The sequence below is a fragment of the Phaethon lepturus genome, unplaced genomic scaffold, assembly GCF_000687285.1.
Source record: "Phaethon lepturus isolate BGI_N335 unplaced genomic scaffold, ASM68728v1 scaffold56094, whole genome shotgun sequence".
In the NCBI taxonomy this organism is placed as follows: domain Eukaryota; kingdom Metazoa; phylum Chordata; class Aves; order Phaethontiformes; family Phaethontidae; genus Phaethon; species Phaethon lepturus.
In genome coordinates, this window is record NW_010538060.1 from 1 (window position 1) to 15644 (window position 15644).

The window sequence follows — 15644 nt, forward strand, 5'->3', positions numbered from 1 at the left end:
TTTTTTTACAGTCTGCATTTTATCCCCCCCACCCCAAATCAGGACTGCAGCTCACCAAGAAGTAAATGCAAGAATAATTAAAACTTAGAAGTTATTGTTGCTAAAATCGGACAAACATTTATCCAATTAATACAGAAGGTCTCATCGCTGGAGACATATGCTACACTTCAGAAGAGGTGAGACTTACAATCTAAACAGCTTCAGCTTTAAGCTAATTAACTCATGGAATGGTGCCAAGAATAGCAATACAGGACCAGAAGAGAAACTAGTCTTCCACTGTCCTTTCAGTGGATATATGCATAGAAGTAAGATTTAAAGACAAAACACATCTCTCATTTCTATCTGTTCCCTCCAGAATGGAAGAGTTGGAACAGAACAGAGGACTTGAGAGGTTCAACTTCACGCTGAGGCAGGAAGTCAGCAGACGTTCCAGTAGAAAGCTGGATAACATGCCACAGACTCCTCCGAGAGTGCTGGCACAGAATGCCAGAGGGACAACAGTGGCGAAAGGGAGACTGAAGAACACATACTATTCTGTAACAATACACTAAGAGCAATTTAGAACTAATAGAGATTTAAACATCTAACAGTATGTTTCATAGAATGAGCATCACTTACGTCATCACTTCCTTCAACGATTCAATAGCTCTCTCTAGAGTTATTTTATCTGGGTTCTCTTCTGCTGTATGCTTCTTAATATCTAAAATGCAAAAATAAAAAAATTTAAACACCCCACATATTACAAGTGCCCGAAAAGAAATATGAAAAAAAAAAATCAAGTTTAAACTGTAAGTCATATAAGATTACTGAAGAAATCACAGCTATCCTGGAGTCCAAATAGCCTTGATTAAGTGGGGAAGTAGGCTGAGCAGCAATTGTCTGTACATCTCATTAAGAAAAAACCCACCTACAATACAAAACCAAACCCCTATACTAATAAAAAAAAAATCAACAAGATCACATGCTGGTTTTGTTGAAGTGCAGAGACAAGCATAGAAGTCTTCTAACTGAACCAAAGGGTGCTGGTGTGTGGGGATTTTTTTTTTATTAAATGTAATTGTCATTACAGCAAGTGGCTGATGCCAAGTGGCATACATAAACCTGTAAGCCCTTTCAACACCGATTGCTCTCTAGTTTACGCTAGCTGCATCTGAATCTCAATTATATTTGTATTTGAAGAGACAAAACTTGCCAAAGCAAAATCTTCCTCTACCTGTATTCTACAGACAAATACGTGAACAAGTGAAATTTAGCCAGAAGTATGCTTTCTTCAGCAATTGGTCTTGCTGATTGCCATTAAGCATTATTAACTCCCAGAATCAGGCTTGTTATATATGAAAAAAGCTGTTGCTAATTATGACAAAAGCAAGCATTATCTTGGTTTTAACACCTTCAACAGACAAACTAATGAAAAAATACATCACTAGATTACCATTTAGTAGTAAAGCAACACTAGGCAGCCTTTGAACAGGACGGATAAGGAGTTCAGCTAGGCTTTGGCGGCCACATTCAGGTTTAGCTTGGTTTATCTGGGGAAAAGAAAGGGGAGAAAGAAACTAATTCTTACTTCCACACACACCCCCAACAAACACACCCCAAACCCCACAAACTAAGAGAAAAACTGTCTTCCTTGAAACTAGCATTGCAGTAAAAGTTTGAGAATAATTTACCACAGATACTCAGTCACTAACAGATCATGTTAGAAAACACATTATATTCAAATCTGTGCAATATTTGTGACATGATTTATGTTCTCAGAATGTCTAGTTTTAAACCGTCCATCTTATCAACCCCTCAGTTCTTATTTCAGATGCTAATGTGGGCTGGGACAGGGGACAGCCTGTTCTCTTATTAATTGCCCCATCTTTTAGATATCAATTCTTGGATATAATTCCTGGTACCTCAGGAAACATGAGCTGAAATCTGTCAGTTTGATTACTCCCCTATTTGAGACACACTTGTTCGATATAGAAGAGGGAGTTAAAGCTATGCTGCACTATTAATCAACTATATACCTTTATCAGAAAGCTCAAGAGTCTTAAGACTCATCTTCGGCTAACACTTTCTTTGAAGATCATCTTCATGTTAGATCTCCACTGTTATGCTCTTATTCATTAGTCACAAGAATGTTGAGAGATTCTACCTCCCTGGAACTTCACAGCTGCAAAAACCTAGTTAAAAGCTATTTCAGAAATAGAAGTCTTTTAAACACTGGGAGGGGGACCAACAAGAAGCTGCAGCTCTAGTAACCTTTACAGAAAAGAGAAGACATGTATTTGGGAGAAGGTAATCAGAATGCACTTTTTCCAGCAACAAATGCATATAATTAAATTACCTTGAAATCTGTATAACAGAGGAAGAACTTGGACCTGAGGAGCCTGAGGGATTGAAATTCAAATCCTTCCTATTTCTGCCTCACCAAGAGATGTTCACATTCCTCCCAGCTTCCAGATTCTTCCATCTACTGCATTAAGTAGTTTACTGGATAATGGTCTCCATGTTCTACTCAAAGACTTAGTTCTGCAGACACTTACCTTTAGGAAGGCATGAAACCTAGGCTTCTGTTTTTCACATCTAGTAATAGTCTCCTGTCTCATTTCGAAGAAATTCACAAATGGAGGGTATGTTTTCAACAAGTCTTTCGACTGAAAGAAACAACTGTTACCACTCTACTTTACATATTATGTAGCATTGTACATATGTTCATATGCCCTGAGCCATATAAAGTTGCTCAAAGACATTTCGATAAAGAATAATAAAAAATGTGTTGTAAACCCATGTGTGTTCACAGAACGAGTTAAGACATTTCTGCATGCCAGATGCCCAAGATTCAATGCTGCTGATTAAATGCCGACAGCTCTCAAACATCAAGAACACATGTGAGGGTCTTAGAAGCTGCTGAGCAGCTCAAATAGAAGGCAGATTCTCAGCTAGCAAGATGCTTTTGGTGAGAACTTGGGAAATTTCAGACAGGTAGTTTCTCCAGTTACCTTTAATACCTTTAAAAGGCATTAAACTGCCAGAAGCAATACCTTAGACTGAAAACTTTTGAATGCCACACACTATTTGCCTCAAAATGATCAGGTCAGCAAAAGCACAAGAGACATAGCAGACTACTTATGTTAAAATGCATTGCAATCCCAGACCTAGCTTTCCTGTTCCGCACATTCTGTACTTGGGAAAACAGAGAGTCCTTATCACTTAAGCATTTCAAGTCTTGAAGGAAGAACACAAGATGTTTCTATGAAGAGTTATTTTCCTGGCTATTTACTATTAATCAGAGGCAGCAGAGAGCTAAGGTTACAGAACGAGCCCCTTTTAACATCCGAGTAAAAAGCTGTCTGTAGTGTTGCAAATTACAGTTCTCAAACTGTATGTATTTGGAGTTTTACCCCCTCATACAAGTGGACACACACATACACTTAAACTTGACATGGATGACCTATACAAAGTATATCATCTAAGTCAACTGAAGAGTCTAAACAGAAGGTACAGCGATACAAGTCAGTGTTCCTTTTCACTCAGTAGTGTTTTGTTTGTGTTTGCTAGCTCCTACAAATGGATTATTTGTAAGGCAAGATACTAGCTCATAACTCTAATGCATTAAAAAAATGAAAACAAACTTACATATTTAAGAATTATATCACCAATACTTTTGTTTTCAGTCCAACTCATCATAAGATCCTCCAGGTCTTCCTAGAATACATGCAAGGGTAGGGGAGGAACCAAATAAGATGAGAAAGAACCACATAAAGCTGTAAGATGGGATCAGTGTTCTGCCAAACACATGTAATTAGCTGTGTGTTACCATGCTGACAAAACAGGCAAACCTAAAAGCTGTACAATTTCACATTAAGCCCCTTCAGTCTACTGAGATCTGAAAGCAAGAGACATCTGGCTTGCTGAATATATAGTTTTGAATCAATGCAAGCAGAGCCTAGCAGTGTATAAGCACTAGCCAACTGCAACAAGATGACACTGCTGCGTCCAGCACACTACACGGAACATATCCCAAATGATTATTAAAAGAGTACACACAGAAGACAGTTGAACCAGTTCTAATTAAGAGTGCACAACTAATACAGGACTCTTAAGTCCATAAGACAGGATTGAAATAGTACTAGCATAGATTTCCCTCGCTTGCTGCACCAAGGTGTCAAGGAAAGTGAGACCAAGCTGTTAAGCCTATATCAGCTTGATAAGGATCAAGCTCATTCACTGTCAGCTAATAACAGTGACAGGAGGGCACAGCTGAAGCTTCAGGATTCACCTTAAGTGAAAGGGATTCACCATTAATACTGGTTTGTTGCTGGTGTAATAAAGATAAGGGGCAAAGATGAAGGAAAATACAACCATTACATCCAAGCACCTTTGTCTACACTGCATGCTCCACGTGAATCCTACTTGACACATGGATATACATACTCTATTTTCATCTCACTGAGCACATATCAATACCTATCAGTGATTAACTAGACTGGATCCTAACAGTTGAAAAAAAAAAAAACACACACGAAACCAAACCAAACTATTGAGTTACAGGCAGTCTGCAAGTCTCTCTATTTTAAAAGCCTACTGTGAAATTCAGACAGGAACAGACATATGCCATTATTTGAAGGAGATTTTATGACCTCATATTTAAGGAAAACTTGCATCATAGTCTATTGTGAGACCCAGAAATGGCTTCAGAGAGCACTGGCAATCCAGTTCAAAACATAAAATAAAGCAAGCTTCGAGAAAACAATCTCATAGGGAATTCTAATCAGCTCTTATTAGGCCTCAGCACGAGGTCAACTGCTTCAGAGGTTGAAGTGCAAGCCAGTTTTATAAGCCAGTAGTTTCTCACAATTGGTTAAAAGTCTCCTTATAGGAACATGTCTAAATCCCAGGAAAACACCAATTTTGATTTGTTGGGTGGTTTTTGGTGTTTGTTTTTTTTTTCTTAATTCCACAGCTTTAGCTATCCTTCCAAGATCCCCTGCTTACCGCTTTAATAGAAACATATACGTTAAAAGCACTTCTGAGAGTTAGACTACCACTTGATACCACTGACCCTTTTCACCAGTTTTAGTTACAGAACACCTCCTACAGGAAAAGGTATTAAAATGGGAAAAGGACAGGCCAGCTCATGCATGGCAATATTAGTTACATGCACAATACTCAGACTTCAGATATTTATAAATAATTGTTAAATCTTAAAGCGTACTTTGGATTTGCACATAATTCCATAGGTTGAACAGTATGGAACAGCACCAGGATGAATCTACACCCATCCAGTAGATACAGCTTAAAGCACACAGAAAAGATTTTAAGTCTGTATTAAAGCTTCCCCCTGCGGGGGAGAAGTTGCAGCTTGCCTTGATTTTAGTATGCACATCAAGAATATCTGGAATGCTGCCAAATATGGTCTTAATCTCTTCCTGTGCAAGAATTGGTCCTCCAAGTTGTCCTTCCTTCTCCAACGGAACTTGAAATAACTGAGGAATTAGGCAAAAAAGTTAATGCCCTCCCAACCTCCACACATTGTGTTCGAAATAGTTACGAAAGTAACGCTTTTCCTTCCAGATCATACTTTCTTGCAGTCACAGTCTTGAGACATTCTGTCCCCATTTAGCAAGAGTGGGTTATAGAGGAGGGGTTAAGATACGCACATTCAGTTTGATAAGTTACTACAGCATAAGCCCCTTTTATCTATTTTTCTACTCACACACATCTTAGCTCATTAAGTACATAATCAGCTGCAATGGAAACAAACTTTCTAGAGTTTGTGTCCTGGTTTCAACATTATTTTCATTCCAAATACAAAACACAGCACTATACCAGCTACTAGGAAAAAATTAGATCTATCCCATCTGAAACCAGAACATGGTAAGCTATTTGCTATTCCGCTCTTCTTGGAATCATTAAAAAAAACCCCAAAACAAACTCCCCTGCAATCTCTCTCTACTCACTAATACCTTAAAAATCTGAGGCATGAAGATCATATTTTCCTGAAGCTTAGGATTTCCATGCAAGCCACAATTCCAATGCAGATCCCAGATTAGAAATTGTATTTTCCAGCCTTTATTATTAACAGATGCTAAACATTTTTATATGCCAGTAAAATGACAGGAGACTGCTTACTTGCCACCTTTTTAATGGAGCTTTGATGCACCCAAGCCCTCAAAGGCCTGCAGATCACAGGCTGAAAATAATCATTGATGTAAACACTAGAGTCTTACTACAATTGACCTGTACTTGCTTTAAAAAGAGCTTACCTGAATGATTGTTGTTAGAATGTCAACATAGTTACTTTCAGTCTGATACAATTCCTTTGCAACCTGCCATCTTGCAGACTGTTTTAGTGGAAGAGGAGTTGAGTTTTTTGAAGGCCTTGCACAGGATTTTGGTGTTTCTGATGAAGAAATATTCCCAAAAGAAAATATGAGCTCTATTACAGTTGAGAATGAGCTTTTTGAGGGACTCTTAAGACAGAAGAAAAGCCCTTCAGAATTTTCAAGGGGAAGTAGCATTGTTTTCCTTAAAAGCTATTATGTAGGTTTTTCTATAGTTACCAGAGCTCTTTCTGGACAATAGCTTTCTTTATTATAGCCTAATTATAGAACAACAACAATAATATATTATTCTCCAAAATTAGTCTGAAACTAATAAGCCATTTATGGGCAGGTCAGTGACTTAACCTTGGGTCAATAACTTAAACTGAGGATTAGGTTCTGAACATTATTTATACATACACTATGTACAAAAGTACTTTTCTACTTTCACTTTGCCACATAAACAATTATCTTTCAGCTGCCCACCATCCTTGCATTAGGTATGTAGCTCAAAACCACCTATTAAAATCAATCCTTACATGCAACACTTACATTTCATCCTATTGGGGTGAGGGGGGAAAGGAAAATAAAGACACATGGTTCATTTCTCTTAAAGCTAAAGCCAAGGTGGATCTGGAGCGGTCCATTAGTTTTAAATACTTGCACATGTGTTGGACAGCAGAGATCTGTACTCACTCATTCTGACGTCAAAGTTCGTTACTGTCACAGTTATTGCAAAATAATTACCTCCCCTGTTGTTTTCAAAATAGCACTTTTTCTGAAACTCTCTGCTGAGGTTGAATTAGAAGAAACTTGTGTACCAGGGGTTATGAGAGTGCTAGCATGATTTAAGAAAGCTGGTCTTTCAGAGTAAGCCCATTTTTCCCGTATTTCTTCTGAATTATCACTTACAGGTTGTGCCTCACTAAGGTTACTTGACTTGTGTATAGGGGCATTTTTAAAGCAGTACTAACTCCAGATATCTTCTCTATATAATGAAACTAGGCCTTTTTTTTTTTTTAAACCCTCGGGTATTAGATTTTGACTAATCTACAATTTTGCAGTTTCCTCTTTTCCACAAGAGCCACGTGCAGAGACATTAAAAGCTCTTTGCCAACTAACCGATCAAAACCAATTGGTGATTTATATTCTTGTGAAGTTTTAGACACAACACTTTGATGGCACAAACAGTGTTACCTCAAAAGACCTTTTCAAAGACCTAGGAGGAACGGGCTTTGCAGGAATTTTCCCTTTAATTCCTTTAGAAAAGAATCTTTGTCCTCCTTTCTCCAAGTATCCTACTGGAGAGGTTTTTAGATGATTTACTGTTAACTATGTTGCTTATTTTCAGCAGAGCATTTGAAGCATTTTGGAATAACACAGTACTGTACTTCATATTTGTCAACTCTATATCTTTTCCTTGTTTTCCTTCAGGTATAAATATGCTTAGTGTGATGACAAGAGGCAGCCTGGTCTCTGCCTGTGTCTGAGCTCTTCACTGCAATTCTGCTTTTTGCACGCTTCAAAAAGGAGAAAGACTGCAAGTACTTAGGACACCTGTAGCAAAACCTGTACGATTTCTGTACTATTACCACTTCTATGCAGAGAGCTCTTAAATATTGCAAGTGTGTCTGCAAGTTTTTAGCTCTACCTCCACTGGTAGTGCTCGACTCTGGAGTGTTAGAAATATCCAGCAAGGATCCAATAGAAAGCGAATGTTCAGCTGAAGGCCGCTTCCGAGGAGGGAATGGAGACATGTCTGTTTCTCTGGTCAGTTGAGCAAGGGTCTCTTTCAAACGACGTCTTTTGCGATTGCTGTTTGGAGTATTCAGAGAAAGTAGTGACACAGATTTCTTGAGACCAGGACTTTCTGACTATATAGTAAAAGAAAGTTTAGTTTAGTGTTGTTATCCACTGTGTCCAGCTCAACTCAGTGCAAAGGTAAGTTAATTGTAAAGATCAGCACACAACATGACTCTCCTCAGGGAAGCCAAGTGAAAAATAGGCTAAAAATGGGCTGGGTTTTTTGTTGTTGTTGTTGTTTTTGTGTGGGTTTGGGTTTTTTTTGGTTTGTTTTTTTTTTTTTTTAAATCAGAAGCCACACTAGTATTTCGTTTGCCTAAAAATAAGTTCAACCTTTAGGAAGCAGAAAAAAGTTTTTTCCCCAATTAGTATTCTAAGTATAAATTTATAATGGATTCTCTGGAACATAAATGTTGCTTTAAGACATCTGACCTCTGACCCCACACATACTACTGTACATGCCAATTTTACCACCAAATACATGCTGTGTATCATTTCAGAGTTCAACATACCTTCTCAAATACATACATGGACTCTCCAGCTCTGGCATCCATTTGAATGCTTCCCCAGAACCACTAAAGGAAAATAAAACCACATATTAAAAAATACATTACAGGGCTTCATGCAAAGTTAAAAAATATTCAAAATAATATATATAATAGTAAGGCAGTTTGCATACTAAATGCAAACATGTGGCTTCCTCTGACAAAATGCAACATACTGAGTATTATATAGCAATATTCTTTCAAGAATGTCAGCACTAACCTCTTGCTTTACAACATAAAGTTTTTTTAAAGGCTCAAATGGAAGATCTTTTACTGTACTTTCTTCAACCACTAAGTGTGTACATCTTTCGTCACCAACTGGTAAATAATGTCCTCCTAGATAAAAAAAGGCAAATTAGCAAAACTGAAGAATAATATTGTTAGAAGTTAGTAGCTCACTTCATAGTTCTGCGGCACTTATCATTAATGAGAGAAGAGCCAGAGACATGAACTCTTCAGTGAGCTGATCAGTTGCTGGGCTTCCATACCATCCCAGATATTATCAGCATACAACAGTTTTTAGGAAATAGGATGTAGCATGCAGTAGTACACAGTCAGGAGTACACGTAGTTCAGAAGGCATTTAAACCTGTCTGACAATAAATGCAATATCCTTCTGGAAAGCTTTTCTTGTTTCTTGGAAGAGCAAGACAGAAATACTCACCCTAAAGACATTCACAAGTTAGAACCTGTGCATGTCACAATCTTATAAGTAGCTTTAGGTAAATGGGAGGAGACGGGACGGCAAACTGAGCCAACTTTCATCTCTTTTCACAAAGCCTTGCTGTTACAAACTTGCTCCATTCCCACGTCTATAGTTCTGTTACATGCAACTCCTAGCAATACAAGGCTGGAGACTTGTAAGTTATCTGTTACATCATTACTGTCAATGTAATTATTAGTACTGTACTACACTATCAAAAAATGGAACACTTCCAATCAAGTGTTTTACCAGTGATGATCCATATCAAAGTTGTAAACATTGTAGACACTTTCTGTGAATTATGTAAAGATGCATACCACAAAACTGATTATGAAAACTGAAGCAGAATATACATATTATGTATCAAGTTTTCCAGGATATCTTTAGGCATCCATTTTTTTTTAAATCATCTAGTTTCAATCAGCCTAGGAAGTTTGAAGTCTTCAACAGTACCAGAACTTATGCATACATTGACATCTAAAAATCAATTTATAGCTCTCCAAGTTGAAGAGTCTCCATTAATACTTCAGGATTCACAATCCAGCGTTTCAGCTTCAGTGAAGTATTTATCAGCTACAAAGCCCATTTCTTCCACAGGTAAACTTTCATAAAAAATAACCTTGCATTTCTGTCATCTCTTCCATGTTAGCTTTCTCGTCATCAGAGAATCCAAGGAAACTTAACATGCAATCCTGGAAGGGAGGAACCTTGAACTGATTTCTAAAGTCATCATCAGCTGCATAGAAATCACTGAAAGGAGAAAAAAAAAGATGCACAAGATGTCACTAAAACAGTGCTAATTCACTATTTAAACAGCTCACAACACTACAGGTGAACAGGATGCAAGGTTAAGGCTGAAGGAAAATAACACCTACATCTCATTCCTTTTCTCCCAAGCCTTATAAATCCACTCAGCTTTCACGATAGGAGTACCAAGACTTACAGCAATCTAAAAAAACAGGAAAAGCACAAGTAGTACCAAGTAAGTATTTCCATTTAAGTCTTTCCCATGCCAAGAAAAATTTGTAACTTTGCTTTTACTTTTCAAGATGACACTGCAAAAAGTGAACACATTCCTTCAACATCCAACTCACTCCCAAGAGTTAGAATGTATTAATTCTTCAGTGACTAGGAGATCAGACCAATCGCTATTTTGACACTTACTCAAAAGTGCACCATTTTGTTAGTCTGAAATCCTTCACCACTCAAAAAATAGAAAACAAAATCTCTGTTCCAGTGGAATACAGGATCTTTTTTCTGCTTTTGATACTTTGTATGAAGACAAACATCCCAGACTGCTTTTACCAAAGAGAAAGTGACTACTCCAAAGGCAACTTCCATGACTTCTTGAGAGAGACTGTAAAATTTTCCTACTTTTACCCCTTTGAGTTAGCAGAAAAGAGTGTTTCAACAGAGTTAGAAAGTAGGTCTTCTCTTCCAACTGGAAGATTAGAAAGAGACTATGAAAAAAGCAGCTGTTTACTAACAACTCAAACAAGGGAGAAGCAAGGGACATAGGCATTGCTATATCCTATTCCATGGTACAAAAGAACTATAAATTTTTATTTACTTGTCAACTGGACATACATGCACTGAAGGATTCCCTTTTGGTGTTTTCAAAAAAAAAACCCCACATATATTTATACATGAAGGAAGATTTGAATGCTTATAGGTAAGTTAAAAATAACTTCTAAAAGAAGATATAAACAAATTGAGTACTAAAGCTTTTTGCAAGTTATCTGAAAGTTTACTGTTTGGACAGACAAACAAAGCAGGCATGTTGATATATAAACACTTGTTCATCAATGAACAAAGCATTCATGAATGTCTTAAGTACCAATAGCATCAGTACTTAAACATTTTTGTTGTTATTTACTATACTTGTCTATTTCAAAATCTCTGCATTCAGGCAATTTATATTATTTGGATGCCAAGAGACAAAATCATGTCAAAGCTCAATACCAGAGAGAGATGAACTCACCATTACCTGGCGAGTTCAACTTACAAACTCAGGCATAATTTACAGACTTAGTCTACAAGAGCCAAATTCTGAAAGCTTCCTTGAAGTATCAACTCAAGCTTACATACTCTGAATTTGTCTCCATGTGTTGAGTTTGCCACCAGATGTGTAACTTTTGAGCTGAAGTCCCTTCGAATAATTCCACCCATATGATGAACCAAGGTCACTAGCTTAACCTGAAAAATAAAGATTAAATAAGTTTTCAGTGTATCTTTTGAAGTGTACAAGTGGAGAATGAGAGCAGTATAAAAATGGTTTACAAAGCAAGCTACAGGAGGTTACATTAAATGTCTAGGAATAGAAATGCTCCAATTTGTTCTTAAAGCAACTTGTATCAGCTGTATCTTCTCCTGTAGATGCGAACATCGGAAGAACTATTAACTTTTTTTTTGACATTTAATACAGCCTTGCTGTGTAGCTTGAGGAAGACTACACAAGCCACTAGTACTCTTGTGATCATCATACATAATGCCTTCACCTTTTCACATCCAATAGATTTGAAGCATGTTATCCTCATTGATTTAGTCAATTCTAACCTCAAGGGGTAATTGCCAGAATTTACATAAGATTGCGATTTGTCCAATTTGAATCTAGCAGATCAAACCCAACTATCCCTAACACTGGGCAAAGGCTTGGGTTTTTTTTTTTCCCCCCAGATGAAGATGTGGAGCCATATTGTTGATTCCCAGGTGTCTAACAGGGAAATCACATGCCAACTGCATCACTGAAATAGAAAAGCAAAGCGCTAGAGTATCAAACCACTTCATACCTAGGTATGTCAAGACTCAAGTCCTGATAGCATGATAGGAGGATAGGATGGCAGCAACATAACATGTCTGCAAATTCTCCGAACAGGACTACAAAGCTTTACCTAACCACACTACTACCTGTACAAATAAGAGGACTCTACTGGGTAAACATCATCTAATCTGAAGCCTAAACCTACAAATCTTTAAGCCCTACTGAATTAGAGCTGTTTAATGTGATTCAACAAAAAAGTAACCGAAAACGGCATCACAGGACTTGCACAAGGAAACAGTTTTGTTCCCATCCTCAAATATTACTGCCTCTGGACATGCAACAAAACAAAAGAACACAACAAAGCAATTCATTCCCCCAAATGAGCTCAAATCATGGTTAAACCTTACAGACAATAGAACAGAGCATTTTGAAAACAAACTTAACATAGCTTTACCGATCCAAAGGAAAAAAAAAAGTCTTACTAATTCATCTTTCTTTCTGAATCCAGTAAAGCACAGTACCAAGTTCAACATACTTGCACAGTACAGTGGACGACAGGAAAAAGGTAAAGGCTGAAAGTAAGAAGCAAACTTATTAGTCAAAAGCATACAGCTTCCATTAAAGTTTCACCATTATCTTCAATACAGCTCTATTGTTCCTAGTATTAAAATGCATCAGACACATCCAACTCTGTGTATTCAGTTATACCTCAGCCTCAGACACACCATCCCCAAGGTAGCACTCCATCCTTTTTTTCCTCCCCAATCCATCCCCTCTACATGGCAACCTTTGGAAATACAAAGCGTCTACTGGAGTTTCATTTATGTGCTGCCTTTCCTAAGGACACAAGCCCAGCTAGTGTATCAAGAACTCCCACAAGTACTGCAGTAGTTGTTGACTTACTACTGTCTACCTGTGATTTCTCACTACATGTAATATTCTAAAATGGTATTAGAAACTGGCACTTCTTAAAATTCAATGCTAAGAACATTTATGATTGATTGACAAAGCAAAATATATTTTTTTTTTGTACATTGAATGTTTAGAACTCACTGTACCAAAGAACTACCCAGCTGATTTCAACAGAAAGCACATACCTCTCCTTTCTGTGCACAGTGCAGTACTACTGGAGGTCCAATGACACGGCAATCTGCTTTGCAGAGGTTGTTAAAGATAGAATCTTGGAAGTCTGATACAACAAAGATAGTCTCAAATTCTGGGGAATCAGAATCTCCAAGCTCTTCTATAGTGTCTGTCTTTATACAGGGCACTTTAATTTCCTTGATTCATGGGGATGAAGGGGAAAGCATTATTCAGGCAACATACTTACACTAGTGTCAAAATTTAACTGATTTTTAGTTTGGACCATTAGAAAAGTATACGATTCAAATTTCAACAGACACAGACTCTTAGGATTTGTGAAAGCTTAATGAGATGCACTGTCCTCTAGCATAAGAATAGCTATGAACTGCACCTAAAAAATATCTTAAAGCAATTCCTGCTTCTGAAGAATAAGAATCCTAGTTACTTTAGTAGTTTACATATCAGTTCATACTGATAATGTAGCATTAGAAATAGTTACTGATACAAAAAAAACAAACTAAGCACAAAAGAGAAATGAAATTTCAGACTGTCAGAACAGTTTAAGGTACTTCTGGATGTTACTAAAAATTAGCAGCCAGCTTGCAACAGCAAGCTCCATGCTGCATAAGATCTAAAGAACACAAGCCAATTTTGTTCATTGCTTGATAATTTTAAAGGCTCTAAACATTTGTTTTATTCCACTTTCAATTATTAGTTCCAAATTTTATTTTCTCAGTTTTTCACATCAAGAAATGGAGAACCACTTCTTACACTCAAGTTTCATTTGAAAGGGAAGTCAATTAACCAATTAGGAAGTCAGTTCATAGCAAAACCTTATGTGTTGACTGAATATTATCATGCAGTTGAGTATCTCCATTGACATTTCTAGCCCCCTGTTAGAAAACTTAATCAGTGGATTAAGAGCTGCAGATATTACTTCCACATTTGAGAAAGTGTAAAAAAGTGCAAGTTTTGACAAGCTTTAAGTGATATCAGAAACATTAGCATATATTGTGACCATCATGCCCAATTAATGTAAGTTAAAACATGTGCACATTTCAGCCCCAGTGAAGTACAACATGCTGCATGCAATCGCATGTACTTAACTGCATGACATACCATAGGAATAATACTTTTTATTAGTTTTTCTTCTGATTTACCAGGACTAGTTTCCTTTATCTTTATAACTGGTACTTCCATTATCTTAATGGTCTGTGGAAGAGGAGAACTTTAGTACAGAACCAACCTGGTTACTGGAAGTCTAAAAGCATACCATCTCACTGCAGTGACTGTTTTATCTTAGACCCACATACCTCCAAGGCTTTCAGAAGCTCCTCACGTCTACCTGCCTCCTCCACCAAAACCACTCTTGTTTCTATTTGAGGCATTTCTTCTGTTTAGAGAGAAACAAGGATAATACTTGTATTTTAATAGAAAAATCCATGTTAGGTCTAAAGAAAAATATCAGTCAATAACATATAGAAGAATACAGGCAGATTGCATCTGTTCAAGATGCCTTGTTTATCAGGAACAAGCCTGAAAATAAATGTTACCTCAAGAAGCCTGTCCTTTTGTTACCTGTTAGTTACCTAACACTCAAAGCAAGAATATGCAAGAAAAGTCAGCGAGGGGGAAGAAAGAAAAACAACAAAATTATTGACTTAATTCTTCTAGCAGAATTAGATACCAAGCCTCACTGGAAAACAGACAGCTAGTATCTTCTCTAGTTTCTGTGCTCCTGGCTGCCAAGGTCCATTACTTCCCAGTAACTGCTCAGTTTCAACAAGAAATAGCAGAACTCAACTCAGATATCTTGTTCTTTTTCTCCATGTATTAATAAGCTTTCAAAATATTAGGAGGAAGGGACAAGTGTTGTCTCTATGTCATTTGCACCAAAAGACTGCACTGGATTTTGGCTAATGCATTGCAGGAAAACAAAAATGCCATTTTTGTTATTTTTTAATTTCAAGGTTTGTTCTTGAATTAATTTCAAGCTCAAGACTATTTATGTCTCTAAGGACTACCTGTAATCCTACAGAGCAGTCGTTTATATTTGTACGTATAACAAAACATAGTAGTCTTAAAATAAGCTTCTCCCATTACCTTCAACATCCACTACAGATCCAGGAAATACATTCTCTTTGGAGGTTTCTATAATTTTTGAATCAAGAACAGAAGAATCAGCCAAGAGGCTCCTTCCAGTTTCGGACACCAGCATACTGTTGTCAGCCATGATTATGTCGTTTCCTTCTTCAACAGCTAGAAGACAGATGTGTAAACTAAAGTTACAGGTTCAAAAAGTTCATTAATGAGGAGAAGAGTTCTATGACTAAGGCAGTAAGAAGTAACATCAGACTTCTGAAAACAAAACATTCAGATTCTCATTAAAATCCCACTCACACTGATAGAGTAGCTCTGAAAGAGTAGTAGGAGTAA

General features: G+C 37.2%; 1 protein-coding gene across 1 annotated transcript; it reads right to left on the minus strand.

The window, feature by feature from the left end:
• Positions 1–614: 614 nt before the first annotated feature.
• Positions 615–15444, minus strand: LOC104613706 (protein ECT2-like). The gene is made up of 17 exons (XM_010286650.1): positions 15312–15444; positions 14522–14601; positions 14328–14420; positions 13223–13405; positions 12608–12697; positions 11453–11560; positions 10240–10313; positions 9984–10114; positions 8883–8998; positions 8630–8692; positions 7966–8188; positions 6258–6394; positions 5358–5477; positions 3628–3696; positions 2535–2645; positions 1433–1529; positions 615–700 (listed from the first exon to the last, which is right to left on the minus strand). The coding sequence occupies exons 1-17, from the start codon at positions 15439–15441 to the stop codon at positions 615–617; spliced, it is 1911 nt and encodes a 636-aa protein (XP_010284952.1). The 5' UTR covers positions 15442–15444.
• Positions 15445–15644: the final 200 nt, after the last annotated feature.